The 18,828-nt window shown below is 46.1% G+C and overlaps 2 protein-coding genes across 3 annotated transcripts in view; one reads left to right on the top strand and one right to left on the bottom strand.

Moving 5' to 3' along the window:
- Positions 1–821: 821 nt before the first annotated feature.
- On the bottom strand, positions 822–13,236 carry ARHGEF39 (Rho guanine nucleotide exchange factor 39). The gene is made up of 11 exons (XM_030005556.2): positions 13,193–13,236; positions 12,428–12,511; positions 11,088–11,272; positions 10,392–10,486; positions 9,862–9,982; positions 8,674–8,792; positions 7,012–7,082; positions 6,109–6,237; positions 2,267–2,496; positions 1,241–1,329; positions 822–1,037 (listed from the first exon to the last, which is right to left on the bottom strand). Exons 3-11 carry the CDS (start codon positions 11,232–11,234, stop codon positions 1,022–1,024), a joined length of 1,017 nt encoding a protein of 338 aa, XP_029861416.1. The 5' UTR covers positions 11,235–11,272; positions 12,428–12,511; positions 13,193–13,236; the 3' UTR covers positions 822–1,021.
- LOC115337327 (myosin-IIIb-like) overlaps positions 11,399–18,828 on the top strand; it is a 29,653-nt gene continuing 22,223 nt past the window's right edge. The window contains exons 1-4 of one of the 2 annotated variants that reach the window (XM_030005550.2): positions 11,399–11,505; positions 13,569–13,634; positions 13,730–13,860; positions 16,534–16,636. In XM_030005550.2, the coding sequence (XP_029861410.1) occupies positions 13,596–13,634; positions 13,730–13,860; positions 16,534–16,636 (273 nt within the window). In that variant the 5' untranslated portion in view covers positions 11,399–11,505; positions 13,569–13,595. Of the gene's footprint in view, positions 11,506–13,338; positions 13,495–13,568; positions 13,635–13,729; positions 13,861–16,533; positions 16,637–18,828 lie in introns of those variants that run through there. The other variant, XM_030005549.2, reaches the window with a different exon arrangement.

Consider the following 18,828-nt stretch of genomic DNA (forward strand, 5'->3'; position numbering starts at 1 on the left):
TTATTAAAAGTCCATGTTGAGGCTTTAATGAAATACTGAAGAATAATACCTTATCTATATTTGTTCCTTAAATTGGTCTTTCATCCTAGTAAACTGAACCCTAGCACATTACCAGTAATTAATGGCCCAGAATGCTGACCACAGCCCTCTGGAGATCTTCCCTGTGCTTCAGGAGCAGAAGTGCTGTCCAGGCTTTTCACTGCAGCATTTCAAAGCATACCTTGAAGGCAAAGGTGAGTGCTGTTTCATATACATAATCTCGGGATTCAGATTGGAAATGTGAATGCTGTTTGATAAGCGTAAATCTATGTTACCTACCAGTTTGTTTCAGATAGATAGTTCAGCAGATTAACTTTTCAGTGGGATTGATGAGAAACTGAGAGGCAGGACTTTAACCACTGAATCATTTTCCCTTGATCTGCCCACCCGTCACTTTCTTGGAGGAGGAAGGACAATAACTGTCAAACTATTTCGTAGAAAACTCGAGGATATGAATGATAAAAATATGTCAAGGGAGGAAGATGGCTGTGGCCCTGTAGCACTAGCTGAAAATATGGTGTTATGCTCATGTTACCATTATCCAGAACACCTGTTTTGATCAAAGGACCCAGAAGCAAGAGCAGGTAGATAAACATGTAGACAAATAAATGCGAAAACACTGACTTAGAAAGACAGTTGGATAAAAACATTTAATGAGGGAAGCAAGTCAGGCTTTCTTCTGCTTGTCCTTTAATAACCTGAGGGAAGAAAGTGTAGAAAGCTAGAAGCTTCTAAGCTAAGTTGGGGAAAATTCTTGATACAGATTTTTTATATACAAATCCTTAGTGTGCATACCTATTTATTGCAATATCTGTATAAGATTAGGACAGCTGGCAAAGCATTCATAACCTCACAAGCACATGGTGTAATCTCTCTAAATGCAATTCTCCTACTATAAGTCCTTGAACATTTCTTAAGGTTGTGTAGACTTCTACACCAAGAGGGGCGGTTGTCCTGCAGGTCTGTCTTGTACTCAGATGGGTCAGGCTTTCAGCTGCCTGTAGAGGAAAACAAAGGGGAAGTTTACTGTTAATACACTAAATCCGTTCTTACTATTCCCTTGTATCCTGGCTGCCAGTCAGGTCTTCTCTATCAGCCTTATAACCATGTAATACATGCAAATACACAGGTCCATATGATCAATTTTTGTGTTCTGCCCCCTTGCCTCAGCCCCTTCCACCTCTGGAAATTAGATGCCTACCTGACTGCAGCTGTGAGACTCTGATACCAGTCATTAATATCTTGTTGTTCGCTGGACATCAACAACAGTGTCTTGTGTGGAAAGGAAAGCTGAAAGGCAAACAGAATCTGGTGCCACTCTATGGCATTCCTTGCCAAGGCAGCAACTCTGCTAAAAGGAGAGCCATCACCACTGAACTCAACTTATGCCTGCATGCTGATTTCCACCATTTTCTTTCCCAGATAGAAAAATTTAGCATTGGTACTGGGAGAAACTGGAGGCTTGACAGTACAGAGCAAGTGCCAGTCTTGTCCATTCCTTCCAGCCACAGATGACAGCTCACTTTGACTTCATAGGGTATTTGCAAGTGGGCAAGACAGTTCTCGGCAGCTCTTCATCCAGTTTTCTCCCATATTGCAAGCTGCCCGTAGGGGTCCTTCCACTACCACTATCTACAGATCACAGCTCTCCCAAAGCATCTTCCCTGTCATAGCTGACAAGGAATAGGCTAACACAGCTCCCAGGTGCTGCAGCCTAGGAAGACCCAACTTGAAACCCTTACCTAAGGCATCAGTGCCAGCCAAAGACCCTGCAGCCCTCAGGGAGTTAGATGCACAAGCAATGTCTGTTGTGATAATACCCACATCTTTTCACATTGTCTGTTTTTCAAGGTTTTCTATAAGCTCAGTCCACAATCCATGTAATACTATGTATTCATTGTCACATGACGGTGGGGTGTCCCGTCCCCCCCAAACAAGTGGGTCTGATGAGGGCATGTCACACGCTTATCGGACCCTCCTTACCTGAGCTAAGTGAGGCAACCAGCAGCCTGTACCCCAGAGTGCTCAGGAGGGCCTACACCATGAAGGGAAAAGGACCTGCATCCCTCAAGAAGAGAAGGGTTGCCCTAACTCAGACCAGTTCATTGCCTTTACCGTTGTCACCACTCTCATCATCTCAGTCCTGCTGCTGCTGAGACAGCTAAAGACCTGCTTCACAGGTCTTACCCCAGGGATGTTTCTCACAGGCAGAACCTGGAAGACTTACACTGAGGAGCCCTCCCTGGCTCTGCGTGTGGCCGAACACTTTATCCACTACGCACTGGTGAAGCGGGTAGACAGCCTGACATGCCAATTTGTTCGAGTTCAGCGGGTGCAGTGGGTGGCAGGGCTTTGTTGCAATAAAGATATCAGAAAAAAGGAAGAACATCCTGCGCTTCAGTTCTTCTCCCTTTGAAGGCACCACCAAAAGCCAGCCTTCCCGGATATACCAGCGCCCTAGGCATGCAAGGGAAATAGAAACAGTTGTCAGATCATCACTGGCAAAAAAGAAAAAAGGAGAAGGAAAAAAAAAAGGGGGGGGGGGGATGTAATGAGACAAACAGGAATACAGTGAGCTGACCTTGTAGGTTACCATGTTCTACATCAATTCCAGCCACTACAAGGCACTGAGTATCAACTGGGGCCAGCTCACCAGCACTGATAGTGCCCACGCAGAAGCAGTAATCAGCCCAAAACCTTTAGTATATGAGGAGCAGACTGAAGTTGTTATAAATCTACTATGTTAATTAAGAGGATATAATGATATGCAAGTCCGTTTAAAGAAACCAGAACAAAAACATGGTTTGAAAACGGTATGTGTACCTTTAAATTAACATAAGCCTTCAGAAAACACACCATGAACTATCCTAAATTGCATTGCCCGGTTGTTTGTCATTAGTGATGAAACAGAAGTTAGTTTAAGCTTTGAACACTGATTATTTTTCGCTTGTTTTTTTTGCTTGTGCATGCCAATTAAAGAAAAAGTTTCACAGGTCATCTAAGTATATACGGACCTCCAGTAGTTAACAGATTACAGAATGCAGATTTCTGTTCTAACAAGAAGACAGCAAAGGGGATACAAAACAACATATTAAAAGGCAGGTCTGAATAGGCAGCCTTGCCAACCTTCTCCTACAGAATAGGGTCCAGTGTCCTCTACCCATGAAATGAATTGCAATTAAAAAAAAAGGCAGAGAAATCAGCAGGAAAAAAAAAAAAAACCAGAACAATTTGATAAACCTACCTGTAAGCAGCAATAAAAAAAACAACATCTACACAAAATGGAATAATTAAAGCAGTGCCTCCAACTAGAAGGATTATTGTACAAGATAGTCATCAACTCATGGGAATTATGAAGACACTTGCCAGTAAGATTACTTACAAAAATTGAAAGCCATAATAAGATATTGCCATCTGGCCTGGTCTGGGAAACACCTGCCAGAGAATTTCAGCCACTGTTTTTTGTGCCTTAGCTTCTGGCTGAGCTAGTAAGTACCTTTTAGAAAACAAGACAATTTTGTTTTAATTATGGGTTGTGTCTTTCTTAGTATGCTACAGTCACAAAACAGAGGCAAGTGAATTCCTGCTTAGCTTACTCCACAGGAACCACTCTTATCTGAATAAGAAACTGAGAAAGAAAAGGGCAAGGTGCAGGAATCAGTCATAGTTTAAAAAACAAATGGAAGGAAGGTGTCAGCAGCATGGGGCTGGACTGGGAACTGTTTCCCTCAGGCTAAGCTGTGATCAGACTCCCTGGCACACAGTCTGAGCTGGGCTGTGCTGGAAGTCTTGGGATATAGATCCATGTTCAGGATTTCTAAAGGCACGTGATTTAGGAAATTCTTGTGAAAGAAGGGCAAGGAAATATCCCTAGGGAAGCTAGGGATGACAGAACAGTGTGCTATGTTAAGGAGGCAGTTCTGGCTAGGGTAGTATTTGCCCTATATATGGAAGGCAGCAAGGAAAGCAGGGTCTCCTTTCATTGGGAGCAGTACATCTCGGATACACTGCCAAATGTGAGATACCCACTACAAAGCTATCCCTTTTCTCTGAATCTATAGCATTCTGTTTTCTCACCTCTTTCCTCCTAGTAACAGGATGCAATCTTAACAGTTCTGCAAAAGCTAGCTTGTCTCTGGAAAGCTGACCCAAAACTAGCAAGCCCCAGCTGACTTTTATCTTCTGCTTCTCACATCCAATAGTACCTATTTGACTTCAGCTAATGGAAAACACAGACACCACAATTCTCTGTCCCAGATAATTGAAAGGTGTCTATAGACCCTCAACACTTGTCCTACTAGGTGTTTCAGAATATTTGGAGACCAAAAAAAAAAGTGGACCCTATGCTCTTTCAAATGACAGTCACCTCTGATCTAGCTATACTGTTTGGGGGTGGGGGTTTTTTGCCATGGGGTTATCTTATTAGTTCTGTCATTCAGAGTAACTGCTTTACCTTTTTACTTGTGCACTACCTCAACGTGTCCAGACACTCCCACACATGCTCATGCTCAGTATAAACAGAGCTCACCTGTGTTAGCTCCCTTTGAGCTAGCATCACCAAAAGGATTCTAAGAATGGGAAAGAGAATTGTAAATTAATCTGCCCATTGACTAAGCATCTTTGAGAATAACTTCTGATAAATAATCTCTTTTTCTACCTGTGCTGGTTTTGGCTGGGATAGAGTTAATTTTCTTCATAGTAGCTTGGATGGAGTTATGTTCTGGAACTGTGCTGAAAACAGCATTGACAACACAGGGACATTTTAGTAATCGCTGAGCAGTGCTTACACAGCATCAAAGTCTTTTCTGCTCCTCACCCCACCCCACCAGCGAGCAGGCTGGGGGGGCACAAGAAGTTGGGAGGGTACACAGCTGGGACAGCTGACCCCAACTGACCAGAGGGGTATTCCAGACCATATGGTGTCATGCTCAGCAATAAAAGCTGGGAGAAGAAGGGGAGGACATTCAGACTGATGGCGTTTGTCTTCCCAAGTCACCGTTAGGCGTGATGGAGCCCTGCTTTCCTGGAGATGGCTGAACACCTGCCTGCCCATGGGAAGTGGTGAATTATTTCCTTGTTTCGCTTTGCTTGCGCATGCGGCTTTTGTTTTATCTGTTAAACTGGTTTTATCTCCACCCTTGAGCTTTCTCACTTTTAGTCTTCAGATTCTCTCCCCCATCCCACTGGGGGATGTTTTTTTCACCCCAAAATCCACATGTATGAATTACAGCCACATTCACAAGTACCTGGAGGTGTGTCTTAGAGACCTTTACACACAGTGACTTTAACATTCCTCTCCAGCTGCAGCACTGTTTCTAGATGACCTCTGCAATAGCAGTGTTTAGTGAGGGCACAGTTGAAGCCCCAAGTGGCCAATTCAAAATTGCCCAAACTGGAGACATTTCTCACAATATTCCATACGTAGCTTGTAGTGTAGTCTGGGCATGGAGAGCACCCAGTCACACAAGAAGTCATAAGGATCCAATTAGATAATCTTACATGCCAGTGGCTGTGACTTTATATATCTCAGCTATTGACACAAATACTGTGATTTCTGGCACAGCTTAACCCTGCAGATAAAAGAAGATTCCTCATCTATAGGGTGTAAGCAGAAGTCCATGAAGCTTGTAGCTTAAGGTAAAAAATAGTACAATCCTTCGGTCCTTGACACTCAGAAATCTAAGGTTCCTGCAATGGAGTAGGGACAACTCCGTTACTTAAGCTCTTCCAAAATTACTTAATGTCTGTCTGTCACCCAGGACTTACACTCCTGACCTCCTTGGGTTCCTGTGACTAACTTTCTAACTACATGTCATCACCTCCTCCTATGTGAGCATAAAGCAATTAAGCTGCTCTTTATCCTTCCTAAAACATTCTTAATTAAAAAAAAAAAAAAAAAAAAAAAGGTGCCTGAAATACTTACTAGTTACATTCCTTCAACACCTATCGAAGGAATCTAGGCCAGCAGGGGAAAAATGGTTAATAGGAGTACAGTCAGAGATAAAGGCAAGCATACCTCCAGTTATCTTAGCTTGGCAGAAGAAAACCAGAATTGTCACTAAGACCCACCTGGAGTCAACACCTGGGTCTTCTGGCCTTTAAGCAGTTTCTGAACCCGAAGTAGCTGCAGTGAGTTCTCTCTCTTACGAACTGTGTCTTGGACCCACCGAGATACCTCAGAAATGGATTTCACAGCCTCTGAAATTATAGCAGCATATTCTGAGGTTATCACAATTGAGTATATATTACATCTTACCTATTTTGCTGTGAAAAGATGCAATTAAGAAGCAAATGTTTTAAACCAAGTATCAACAACAGATTTATTCACTAATTTCAGCAGGAGATTGGACTAGATGACCTCCAGAGGCCTCTCTCCAACCAACACTTTTGTGGTTCTGGAAAATATTTATTTTTCAATGACACATTAGACAGAGGAATAATTTCCTGGATTTGGAAGCAAACACAGGAAAAATGCCCCACAAGTGGTGTTAACTGCAGTAAATATGACATGCAGGACATGAATTATCCTAGCAAATGGTTTGGGTTGGAAAGAACCTTTAAAGATCATGCAGTCCAACCACCCCTGCCATGGGCAGAAACATTTTTCACTAGATCAGGTTGCTCAAAGTCCTGTCCAACCTGACTTTGAACACTTCCAGTGATGGGCATCAACAACTTCCCTGAGCAACCTTTTCCAGTGTCTCACCACCCTCACTGTAAAAAATAGAGCTGCCATTTCTCCAACCTAACCCCTAGGCCACTTTCCTCATCAGTTACTCTACAATTCTATTCCCAATGTGTTCTTGGGGACATCTTGATCAAGATGGAGAAGGGAAATAGTAATCCACTAGAACCCCAGAGAGAAGAATATTTTTTCTTCTCGTTGAAGTAGACAGAAGATGAGAATCCAAATATTATTAGCAAGGAGGCTAACACTGATTAAATTGCCAGCATCTACAGATGGAATCATACTTTCAAGTTTCTTGTACTCAGCACTGTCCAGGCTGGTGTTCTCCAGCAGGTCTCTGAGGAAATGCTTGTACCTAAGATAGAGAGAGCAGGTTTATTCCACAAAAAGATACTGGGAACAGCGGCATCTCCTATTAGTGACAGAATGATGAACAACACTCCACCAGGTGATGGAGTACACACCTCCAAGTCTAACCAAGCAGCTTTTGGTCACAATTCTTTGATCACATTCATTTTATCTTCAAATTTGTCAACTAAATTAACCCAAGTATTTTATACATTTGCAAGCCTTTGGCATTTTCTGGGGATCTGATAATAGCAACATCACAAATTAAGTTCAGGAGACTCTCTTAGCATTCACATAAAAATGCCTTCAGTAACAGAAAAATTTCTCTTTGAACTATTTTTCTTTTTTTATGTCTGAATGGTAGCATTCATACCATGTTTCCTGCCCACACAAGAAAATAAAGGCATTTCTATAAGAACTAGGAGGCGCCTTTTTCTTTTTTCCTCTCCAGTCTTTACCGGAAAGGATCAGACGTCTGCAAATGCTTTCTCCCAGTAAAGTCAAACTATTTTCAGTCTGAAACGACAGAAGAAATATCACATTGAATAGATTCATGGACTGGCAGAAGTCACATGACCTGCAGTATATGTAACAGAGTTTTGAAGAAACTTGAACATGAAAGAGCTGATTAATGAAAAAATTAGACCTTCTGTTAAAAAGCCGCCATTTTTCCAAACAGTTGGACAGCAACATACATACTGCTATTCTACAAATTTAAAGGAACGATCCAAAGAATTACAGTAAAAAGAAAGCTTACGTTTATATCTGCCAAGCTATAAAAAGTTTACATAAAGCTACCTCAAAGACTGTGGTATGCTCACTCTGAGTTATTTTCAAAGAAACGAGGCTCTCAATCTCTCAAATTTGGTTTAGTGAGGATAAGGCCATGGTTGAAGAGCAGCTACTTGATCTATAGCAGCAGCAGCTGGGTTCCCAGCAAACTACCTGTGCTCTGTATTACCCATATGCCTTCCCCAAGAAAGGGCAGTCCTCGCCTCGTGCAGTCAGTCTGCCGCTTCAGAGGGGAGATGATGCCTCAAGGGGGGAATGCAGCAATCCAGACTGGATTTGTCCAGGCTCAGACAACTGCAATAGGCACCAAATCTGAGTAAAGCTTATGGCCCTGCTAATCAGAGAGGGGAAAAAATCTCCCCCACAGTCATTAATCTCATCTCTCTCCAAAAGCAACCATCTACAAGAGAGGAGAGTCACGGTGCTCCAGGTCAGCAACCTGCACAAAAGCGGAGCGAGACCATGTCTGGCAGAGAGCACCACTTTTGCAGCACTTCCGACAGCTTGGTTTTGTTCAGGGCCTAACTTCAGTAGCTGACTGAGATGATAGAAAGCCTCCACTTCAATTCTACCCGAGATCTAGAGGAAGGGCTTAGGAGCCAGGGCTAAACATAGCTACCTCTCTGCATCATCTCTCATCCATGTACACTGATTCCACTTTAGAGGCACATCTTCAGGTCTGTTTCATTGCTGTCTATATGCTTCGACACATTAAGCAACTTTACCTTCCATAGCAACCAAGAGACTGTTGTGTTCCTTTTTCCCTTTTGTACTAACACCTTGAAGACTCAGAACTGCATACTTACTGGTGCAGCCTCTGCAGGGGCAAAGGAAGCAGATCCTCTAGCTTTCTCCCTTGAAACTGAGGTCGAGTTTCCTGGAGTTTCTTAAACCTTCGGAATGACTTTTTTTTTCTCAGTTGCTCCTGTGTGCAGCAGAAAAGGCATATACTTTTGAGGCTATAGAAAGAAATATGTGGTCTAGTATGTACCAGAGCTTGGAAGTCTTAAAACTCTTAAACTTAGAGTTTAGGACTGCAGTCCTAAACACAACCATCAACAACTTCTTTTGTGGCCATAGGCGAGTAATTCCCTTTCTCCTGACCACCATTTCTCAGCAGGTAATGCAAGCAGCATCTTCTCTTCATACAGTCACATCAGTATAAAGCTAGTATACTCAGCAAATGGAAATAAAGTAAAAAAGGAAGACTGACTCAGACAGGAAAACAGGGAGTCCACCTGTGGCTTTTTGCCATTCATTTCAAGGCAAAGCAATGCAGCCCTGCATTCCCATCACCTCAAGGTAAGTATCCAAAATGGCTTTTCCTCTTGCAAAATCAATTGCATGAATACATGCATGCAAACAGAACAGAAGGGAAACATCCCAGTACATCCTGCAGCTGGGAACAAGCACAGAAAAAAGAAAAAAAAAAAAAGTCGGGTAGTTTAAATTCCAGATACAGCTCTCAGGACTTTGAAACAAAAATATATCCTTCTGAAATTTCTTGGAAGACAGGTTGTATTTGGAGAAGTTAAGTGGAAAGGAATAATTTTTCTTCTACCATAGAAAAAAATTGGTAAGGAAAAGGAAATCCCACTGTTAGGATACAGTTAGTGGTAGTGGGAAAGACTAGGAAACCTGATAATTCTCCAGCAGGAGATCACTGTCCCCTAGTGTTCCCACTGAAAACTCTCCAGGCTTGCCAGCCAAGGAGGAGTGGGAGTAAATACAGAACTCTGTTTGGGAAAGCAGTGCTTAGCCTATGCACATACATACACAAACACCTGAAACAAGCTTCAAAGATTTGAAGCTCTAAAGTAGAGAAGTTTTCACCATTCTATTATGGAAGTAAGACTGAGAAAATAGCAGCAACCCAGAAAAAGGAAGAAAACTGATCACTCCAGAAACAGGAGAAAAAGGGAAGGATGTAGCTGTTTCACAGAATGGAGAAAGAGAGGAAAGAAAGAACATGAAGAATAATGGACATTATTTACCTTCAAGGTTTTATTTGCCTGCTCCAAATTCTCAGCATAGTGGCCATAAAGCTCTAGATTCTGACAGAAATTTTCCAATCCTGGTCCCAGATTTCCTCTCTCCAGGTGAAGAGACAGAACACTGTGCACAAGGAGCAGAGAAAGCTCGTGAGGGGTACGTTACTGATGGCATTTTCACAGCTCCCTCTGGTTCACTCCTATGCTGACCTTCCTTTGTCAGCCTCCACCTCACATCTAGTTTCTCTGCCAAATACGTGCTTAGTGGTCACAGAGTAAGCTACAGAAAACACCCCTTAAAAATACCACAGAGCAAACTTACTGGGTTTAAACCACTATCCAGAGAGCAATGGGGCGTCTGGATATGTGGATACAGATCAGCAGTTTCCTGGGTACACCTGCAAGTCCCACTAAGGCTAGCAGCGCATGCTTGTTTTAAAAGGTGTTAGCTTTATTTTCTGAAATCTTACTTTCTCACCAATACAAGGTCCTCCCCATATAATTAGAGGAATCACATCTGTGTGTTCACTTACAGGCTGGCTGAATATATGGATTCCAGGGGTCCAAATATGGTGTCCAACACAGCAGGTTTCAGCGTCCCTTTGGCCTTTAAAATTGTTACAAAGAACTAAGTAGGAAAAAAAGAGACAATTTCAAACAGGTAAAATTCACAGGTCACTTAAAGGTTGTTTGTGGCACACAGAAACACGAATTTGCAGCCTGCACACTCTTTAGCTCGAAAGGATATCAAATAGTGTGAATGCCTACCTAAGATATTAATCATCAGATGTAAGCCTTCTTGGTAACTTTGACCATAACTGTAAACATGTGGAACAGCACTACAGCACTGATAGAGTCTATTTCAGTATTCCTAGATGCATCTGTTTTTCACCACCTTGTTCATAATCTGTCTTTGTCTTGTCTGTGCCCCTACATTTCGCACATCTCAGGCACCTTAAGGCAAGTCCGCTATATAATCAAAACTTAAAGATTTATGTCTGTGTACAGACCAAAGCCAAGGGACCAAAACCATGAGCTATCTGATATTACAGAGGAGGTAAACGAAAAAAAAAAAAACAAAACAAAAAAACCAAACCTTTCAGCCCCAGCAGTTGTCCCATGCAGTAGGGATGTATTAAAGTCTTGCTCTCGACCCTTCCCCATGACAGCACAAATAAGTATGTGCTGCCTGAAGGTACCCACATATCAGAAGGGGCCAAAATACTCACTGTGACCACCAAATCCAGCTGCTCAAGGTATTTGTGTTCAGTTTCCAGCAGCTCCTTGGCTGTCCGGCTCCGCTTTCTCTCCCAGCGAGCCCTCTGCTCTTCCACAGTGTTTGCTCCAGCCATAAACAGCAGGGACAAGTCACTCATGGCAGCCTCAGGGCTGATATACAGAAAGGTAACCGATCCTGAAGAGCCAAGAATTGGACACACAACAAAAGAATAACCTATGCCGCAGGGAAGGATTCTGAGCTACAAACTCTATGCTTTACTATGAAAGAAGGGAAGTCAGTTGCCAGCAACCGTTATTAAGTTTCCTTCTGCATTCCTACCCACGGGTACAGGAGCCCTGTATCAACCGGAGGAACACCATTAGGAAGACCAGAACGTGAAAGCAAAAGCAGTACCTTACAATACGTCTGTAAGCAAATCTCAAGTGTACAATCCCACTCACAAACCACGGCTTCCTGTGCTTTGCCCCGTTCTTGGTGCACAAGTCTCAATAAACCCAAGGAAGTTAGTGGGTGGAAGAGGTACTGTGGGTAGGAGTAGAAAACAGCCATAAGATATGTCTTGCAGGGGAAAGAGAGATATAGAAAGAGAGCACTCTTGCTTGTTTTCCCATGGAGGTTCCCAAGAAGAAAGCGGTTGGCATTGTCATTTTCTAACAGTAGTTCATGGTTTCAGAAATGAGAGAGACTGAGCAACTGCTGTGAATCACACTATGCCCTTATTAACCAGCTTAGCTGCTGTTCTCTTCTGCAAGAGCATCACAGTTTCATTACGGAGAAAAACACTCCCTGTTTTATCACCTTCTCTCAGAGAAAGAGGCATATGTTAGCAGAGCACCAGTTAAATATTGCTCTGCCTTTTGATCAAAAGGCAGTGCATGCTGTTGCACACTTGCCACAGCATGAAGTCTGCAATTTCTCTGGAAGCTGAGCTACCTCCACAAAAGTTCTGGCTCCCACATGGACGAGCTATACTAATACAGAAAGACATGTCATCATAGAGAGGGGAATTTGTCAAATACAGTCTTCCAGAGACATTTCAGCTATCTAAATCAACGTCTGAAACAAAAGTTTCACATCAAATGAGTACCAAGGCTCATTTAATGAGTTAGCAAAAACCCAGATAGCTGAGGGACACGTGCGAAATGTTATAGCAGCAGGAGCTTCTCCAGAGGTTTATTCTCATATTTGCTCACGACACAACCACAAGCCTCGCTGAGGCCATGTCTTGGTCAAACAGGGCAGACCTGGCACCCCTGAGGATGGAGAGGCAGCACTGCAGGGAATACTATGCAAGAGCTTGGCATTAGCGTGCAGTTGCAAAGTACTCACCAATAAGACTTAAATGCTACCATTTGCAGAGCACCTTTAGCCAGGGTAGGTTGCAGTCATGATTTTCATTTTGCAGCCCAATTTCTTTTAACAAATAATAATTAAAAAAAAAAGACAAAAAAAGTTACACCTGGTTTGACCATCTCCCACTCATATAAAGCAGTGCAAACACTCCCAATATACTAAAATATGTTGCATTCTGTCTCAGGTCCATAGGGTGAAGGCTGCCTGGAGCCCATGGGTAGATTAGAAAATATTTCACCTACAGGCAACAGAAGCACTCCAGCTTGCTTCTCTCTTCTCGGACTCAGACTAGGAGCCACAGAATGCTTTCCGTACAGTCAGCTACCTTATGATGCCCCGTTAGCAATGTTCCCTGCTCCGTTTCTACGTTTCCAATTTCAAATATCCTCCCTTTGTTATCCCAGCATAGCCGCTCTTGGCGCCTCAGGAGCGCTAACCACGCGGTGGGTCAGCTCCAAGGGTCACGCAGCTCCACATTCCCGCCTCCGACGGCCGTGACTGCTGCGGGAGAGGCCGCGGGAAGGCTCGGCCTCGGAGGTGGGGGAGCTTTTACCTCCTTCCCCCCTCCTGCTGCCTGCTTTAAACCGGCTCACCGCCGCAGACAAGGAGACCTTGACTCAAGGGGAGACTCGGCATGCACGCCTGCACCCACCCGACCGACCGGCCCCCCAGCGCCTCCCCCGGGGCTGCCTCCTCGCCCCCAGCCCCGCGTAGGGCCACACCACTCCCGCCGCCCGTTACCTGCCGGTCCCCGCCACCGCCCCGCGTTCAAACGGCGGCTCCGCCCCGGCGGGCGGTCCCGGGGCGGAGCAGGAGCCGGAGCGGGAGCGGGAGAGGGGCCGGGCCGGGCAGGGCAGGGCTGGGCTGGGCTGGGGCGGCCGGCCGGCCGGCGGTGCTTTCGGTGGGAGCCGTCCGGCATGGGGTCGCGGGGGGAGCGTCGCCCGTCCTGCGGGGCGGCCGGGAACCTGGCGGAGCTGGCGGAGCTGGACGAGGAGGCGCTGCTGGGCGGGCTGCGGGAGCGGTTCCTGAGGCAGCAGGTCTACGTGAGTGCCGGCGGGACCCGGGGCGGGGGGCGGCGGCGGGGGCTCGGCTTGACGGGCTCTCCCCTCTCCGCCAGACCGACGTCGGGGACATCCTCATCGCCATGAACCCCTTCCAGCCCCTGCCGCTGTGCGGGAGAGAGGTGAGTCCCCGCGGCCGGCCGGGCCCCGCAGCAACACCCCCCCCCCCCCCCCCCGCAGCCCCTTCACCGTCTCTCCGCCACCGCTTCCCCCCCAGGTCTCCGAGCGGTACCGGCGCCAGGAGACAGGCATGCTGCCGCCCCACATCTTTGCCGTGGCCAGCCGGGCCTACTACGGCATGCTGGGCCGTCGGGGCAACAGGCCCCAGAACCAGTGCATTGTCATCAGGTGAGGGTCTGGGTGGGCGGCCGGGCCGGGCCGGGGGCTCGCCGGAGCCGGGCAGAGGTGGGGGGCCGGGTGGTGGCCAGCGGAGCCTCACCGGGCTCTCCCCGCTGAAGTTTCAGGTGAAGCTCGTCTCCAGCGCTGTGCGTGAGTCAAAACCCAGCTGCGCTTGTGTCCTGGTTATGTCCCCTCCCGAGATCTTGCCCAGCCCCAGCCTGCCGTTGAGGGGGGGCAAAAATGTTGGAGAGACAGCCTTGATGCTGTGCCGGCACTGCTCAGCAGTAGCCAAAACACTGGAGTGTTATCAGCACCTTTCTAGCTACCAGCACTACGAGGGCTGCTATGGGGAGAATTAACTCTAACTCAGCCAGACGCAATACAGCTTGCAGCGCATCGCTCTTCCCGAGCTGCCCGCGTTCTGGACAGGAGAGCGGGCAGGTCGCGAACGGAGGTGCCCGGCAAACAAAGCTGGCTTTTGTGGGGTGGATCGGCTGCCGATGCTGGTAACACAGCTAAATGTTTTGGGTTTGCTTCTGGGGGGATGTGGCCTTGGAAAGATTCAACGAGTTCTCGGGAAAGCCACAGGGTGCTGCTCTTTGCCGGAACAACTCCCACCATAAGTGCTGTGATAAAGGTTATACGTAATGAAGGGAACCTGTTTTCGCAAAGCGGAGCTGTCCATGTGTAACCAGAGAGCAGGAGAAAAAAAAGTAGAAGCTTTTTTTTTCCCCTAAGACCTTTGGGAACCCAGTCAGGGAAAATCTTATTGTCATGGGCAGTTCCGTGCACTAGAAGCGAAAAAAATGGGCTCTTGTAACCAAGGTGCGTACCAGTGTCACGAGCGCTTCACTTGTTGTCACTACTGTTCTGCTGAAACTGCAGGGCAGCAGATAGCATCAGCTAATAGGGCAAGCCTCAGATGACATCAACTAGCAGAGAAAGCCTCAAATCACTGACTGCCTGTTCTGGGTATTGTAAAGAACTGTTTAAATGTCACTGCAGTTAAAATGTTAATTGCCAGCTTGTTTGATTTAATATTCCCTCCTTTATATTGGCCTTCTGATCATTTTGTCAGTATTTTCAGTCTACAGGCTTGCTGAATCAGTGCTCAGTGTTGTGGTGGGACTGGGAGCTGACCTTGAGGGTCACTTGAGCCCCACTCGTTTCCCTAGTCTGCAAGCCATCAGTGCCTGCGCTTTACTTGAAGTGCTCTCAAGAAGTGGTGACTGTGGAGTCAGCAGGTGGAAGACATGCTGCTGGTAGGGCTCTTAGGGGTGGAGAACAGTCATAGTATGTGCCTTGGGAGATGGAAGACAAGAAAGAGTAACCTGTGGGTGTTTGCCAAGAAGTCAGTGGCCTGATTGTTTTCTGCCAGCAGTTTGTGGTCTCAGAGATGAGAGTCTGAGCTGCTCTTGTGCATCTTGCAACCCTATTAACTGGTGTGTATGTTGCTAGTGGTACAGCACTTTGGTCTCCTAGAGATGACTTTGCTCTTCTTCACAGCCTGGGGCAGTTACACATCTGCAGCTGGATAGTATTTGCAGGACCTGCTGAAGCTTTTGTGCTTGTTGGAGGGTACAAGGACAAGCTCGAACCATGGGAGTGCTGACTGATAGTGCTTTTGTGGACGAAGCAAGTCACTGAAAACAAAAAAAACCATCTTGCATACTAAGCAGGGATGCTGTCTGCATGGCATGTTCTCAACTGGCAAAATGGTCTGTCTTTGTGCATATTCAGATGGCGATGGCCTGATCTGTGCTTGAGATCAGGTATCTGTTGTAGTATTTGAGGTATTTAGCCACCTATGACACATACTTGATCCCAAGCACAGAGCCACTGGGAGCTAAAAGCAGTAAAGCCACACCAGATGTTCAAAGGTCGGGTGTGGAAAGGGAGACCTGCCCTCAGGTATACCTTCAGCATTTCCTGCATTATTTTTTTTCTATGCATACGCTGAAGTTCTCTGCTGGTATGATGTTGTCAACCAAGGACACGTCTCAGTGACTGTACATTCCCCCTCCCAGGACAGGGGAAACTGCCCTTGCCAAGTGCTGCTTGTTTGACTTGGGGGCAGAGGTGCTTGGGCACGTATGATGGCAGAGTGACGGCAGAGTGACGTGCACCGCTGCCACTGTGGGTGTGTGGATGGCTCTGCGGTGACGTGCCCGCGTTCTCAACTGGCTGATGCATGTAAATGTGTGAAGTGCCTGAGATTTGAGATTGCAACAGTATCTCAAGATCAGTACTCAGTTGTGGATATGAGATAGACGGGGCAAATCTCTCTGAAGGAGGAGGAAGCTGTCAACTCCAGCATATGTGGGGGAGTCGATGTATCAGATCGCTTTTGAAGGAGGTTGTTTTCCAGAAGTTAGATATATTTTTTTCTTAAGAAGCAGAGCAAATGGTCTGTCCAGTGCATCCCATCCAGAAGTGATGGCATGGGGTATACCTTACTCCTTTGCAGATGGGGAAAAAAATCCACTGGGGAGGGATCAGTACCTTGTGGGACTCGCGGTGTAAAGCTGTGGTGTGAGTTTGTACTCATACATGCAGTTTAGCTGAAAAAGTTATGAAGCTCTTGGACAGGAGAGCACTCTCAAATGATGGGGCACTAAGGTGTAAGGGGCAGAACAGCTATACTTTACAGCTGCTGGAATTTCCTTTGATTTTTCTTGGCAGTGGAGAGAGCGGTGCAGGGAAAACAGAGAGTACGAAGCTATTGTTGCAGCACATAATGAACCTATGCAAAGGCAACTCACAGCTGGAGCGGCAGATCCTTCAGGTGGGTCATTACAGGATGGTACTTGTCTTGCAGCAGTGTTGCTTCTGCATCTTCAACTTGCATTAGCCTCGGGAAGCCTGCTGATGAATCACCACTGGAAGTCAGGAAGCAAAACATAAGACACATAAGAAAATAGTGCGTGAGGATGGTGAAGTAGCTGACCACAAACTAGAACAGTTGGTAGGTCAGTAATTCTGTTTGCTGGGAATATACTGGTATCTTAAATGATAGAAAACTATTGCTATCGTTCATCAGGTTCTCTGTGACAAGGGGTTAGGTGCATTTTCAGAATTTCCTGCTTGAGGTAGAACAAGGACTTTTATTAGAAAAATGAAGTCTTGTTTTAATGGTACACAAGGATGGAGAATCCACACAGCCTTCAGTCACCTTTCCTTGGGTATTTATTCTTACACTTACTGTCAGGCACATAGCTGCTAACTGGCTAACTTCATCTTTGCTGTTTTCATATACTTTTGCTAGCTGATTTTGAAACGTATTTGTCTCTTTGGTCTGAAGTATTTCCACTTGAATTGCTCCCCAAGGTGTTGTGAGGTTTTTTGAGCAAAGCATACTTTAGCCTTCCATGTGGTAGATTAAGCAGAGTGAGTTCTTGGACTACTTCATTTTAAAGTCTGTGTTTTTGGGTTTACTGTAGAGCCAGAGAGATCTTTCTGTGTGTGGTGGGTTAACTCTGGCTGTACACCAGGTGCCCACCAAGCCACTCCCCCTCCTTAACTGGGCAGCCAGAGAAAAATATGACAAAAGGGTCATGGATTGAGATAAGGACAGGGACATCTCACCCGGCTATTACTGTCACAGGCAAAACAGACTTGACTTGGGGAAAATTAATTTAATTTATTGACAATTAACATCAGAGTAGGATAATGAGAAATAAGACCAAATCTTAAAACACCTACTCCCAACCCCTCCCTTCTTCCCAGGCTCAACTTCACTCCCAATTTCTCTGCCTCCTCCCCGCAAGCAGCACAGGGGGATGGGGAATGGAGGTTGCAGTCAGTTCATCACACACTCTCTCTGCCTTTCCTTCCTCTTCACGCTCTTCCCTGTTTCCAGTGTGGGGTCCCTCCCACGGGCAACAACAGTCCTCCATGAACTTCTCCAACGTGAGTCCTTCCCACAGGCTGCAGTTCTTCACAAACTGCTCCAGCGTGGGTCCCCCACAGGGTCACAAGTCCTGCCAGAAAACCTGCTCCAGTGTGGGGTCCTCCATGGGCTGCAGGTGGAGATCTGCTCCACTGTGGACCTCCCTGGGCTGCAGGAGGACAGCCTGCCTCACCATGGTCTTCCCCACGGGCTGCAGGGGAATCTCTGCTCCGGCGCCTGGATCCCCTCCTCCCCTCCTTCTGCACTGACCTGGGGGTCTGCAGGGTTGTTGCTCTTACATGTTCTCACTCCTTTCTTCTGGCTGCTGTTGCGCAGCAGTTTTTCCCCCTTCTTAAATATGTTAACACAGAGGCAGTACCACCATTGCTGATGGGCTCAACTTTGGCCAGTGGCAGGTCCATCTTGGAGCCAGATGGAACTGGCTCTGTTGGATGTGGGGGAAGCATCTCGCATCTTCTTACAGAAGCCACCCCTGTAGCCCCCCAGCTCCCAAAACCTTGCCACACAAACCCAATACACTGTGCCATGCTTTCGGGTCTGTAATGGCATATTATTTCAGTGTGGTATCATCCACGGTGGATCCGAGGTGAATGTCTGTGCTCTGTTGTGGGAAGGTGGCATTGATACACCTGCTGGCTCTGGTTAGAGCTGGCTTGGGCCACACTGCCAAGCTGCTTCTGACCTGAGCAGGTTCAGGAAGCAGGATAGCTGTGTTTGCTCAGCATAGTGCCTGGAGCCAGCCTGCAATTCCTCGAGTAGAAGTAAAGTTCACTTCAATCCAGGTGAGCTGCCCTTGGAAAGCCTAGAGGTGATGGTGAAGAAATAATAGGAATCTTATTTGGTTCCTGTAGATATGTTCAAGGACTAAGTTAGCCCTTTTGGGATTACAGTGTCATGCTGTAAAGCTGTGTTCAGAGGCTGCCCAGCATGTACCCTAAGGCATTGTTCTTCCAGTTGGCAGGCATTATTTGCTCAAATATAGAAAAATTGTCATTTCACCTTGTTTGTGTCAGTTGACCAAGCTGGTCTGATTGTTCTGTTAGTTTCTTTATAACTTGCTGTCCTAA

This window comes from Aquila chrysaetos, chromosome Z (genome assembly GCF_900496995.4).
Source record: "Aquila chrysaetos chrysaetos chromosome Z, bAquChr1.4, whole genome shotgun sequence".
NCBI classification, from domain to species: Eukaryota; Metazoa; Chordata; class Aves; order Accipitriformes; family Accipitridae; genus Aquila; species Aquila chrysaetos.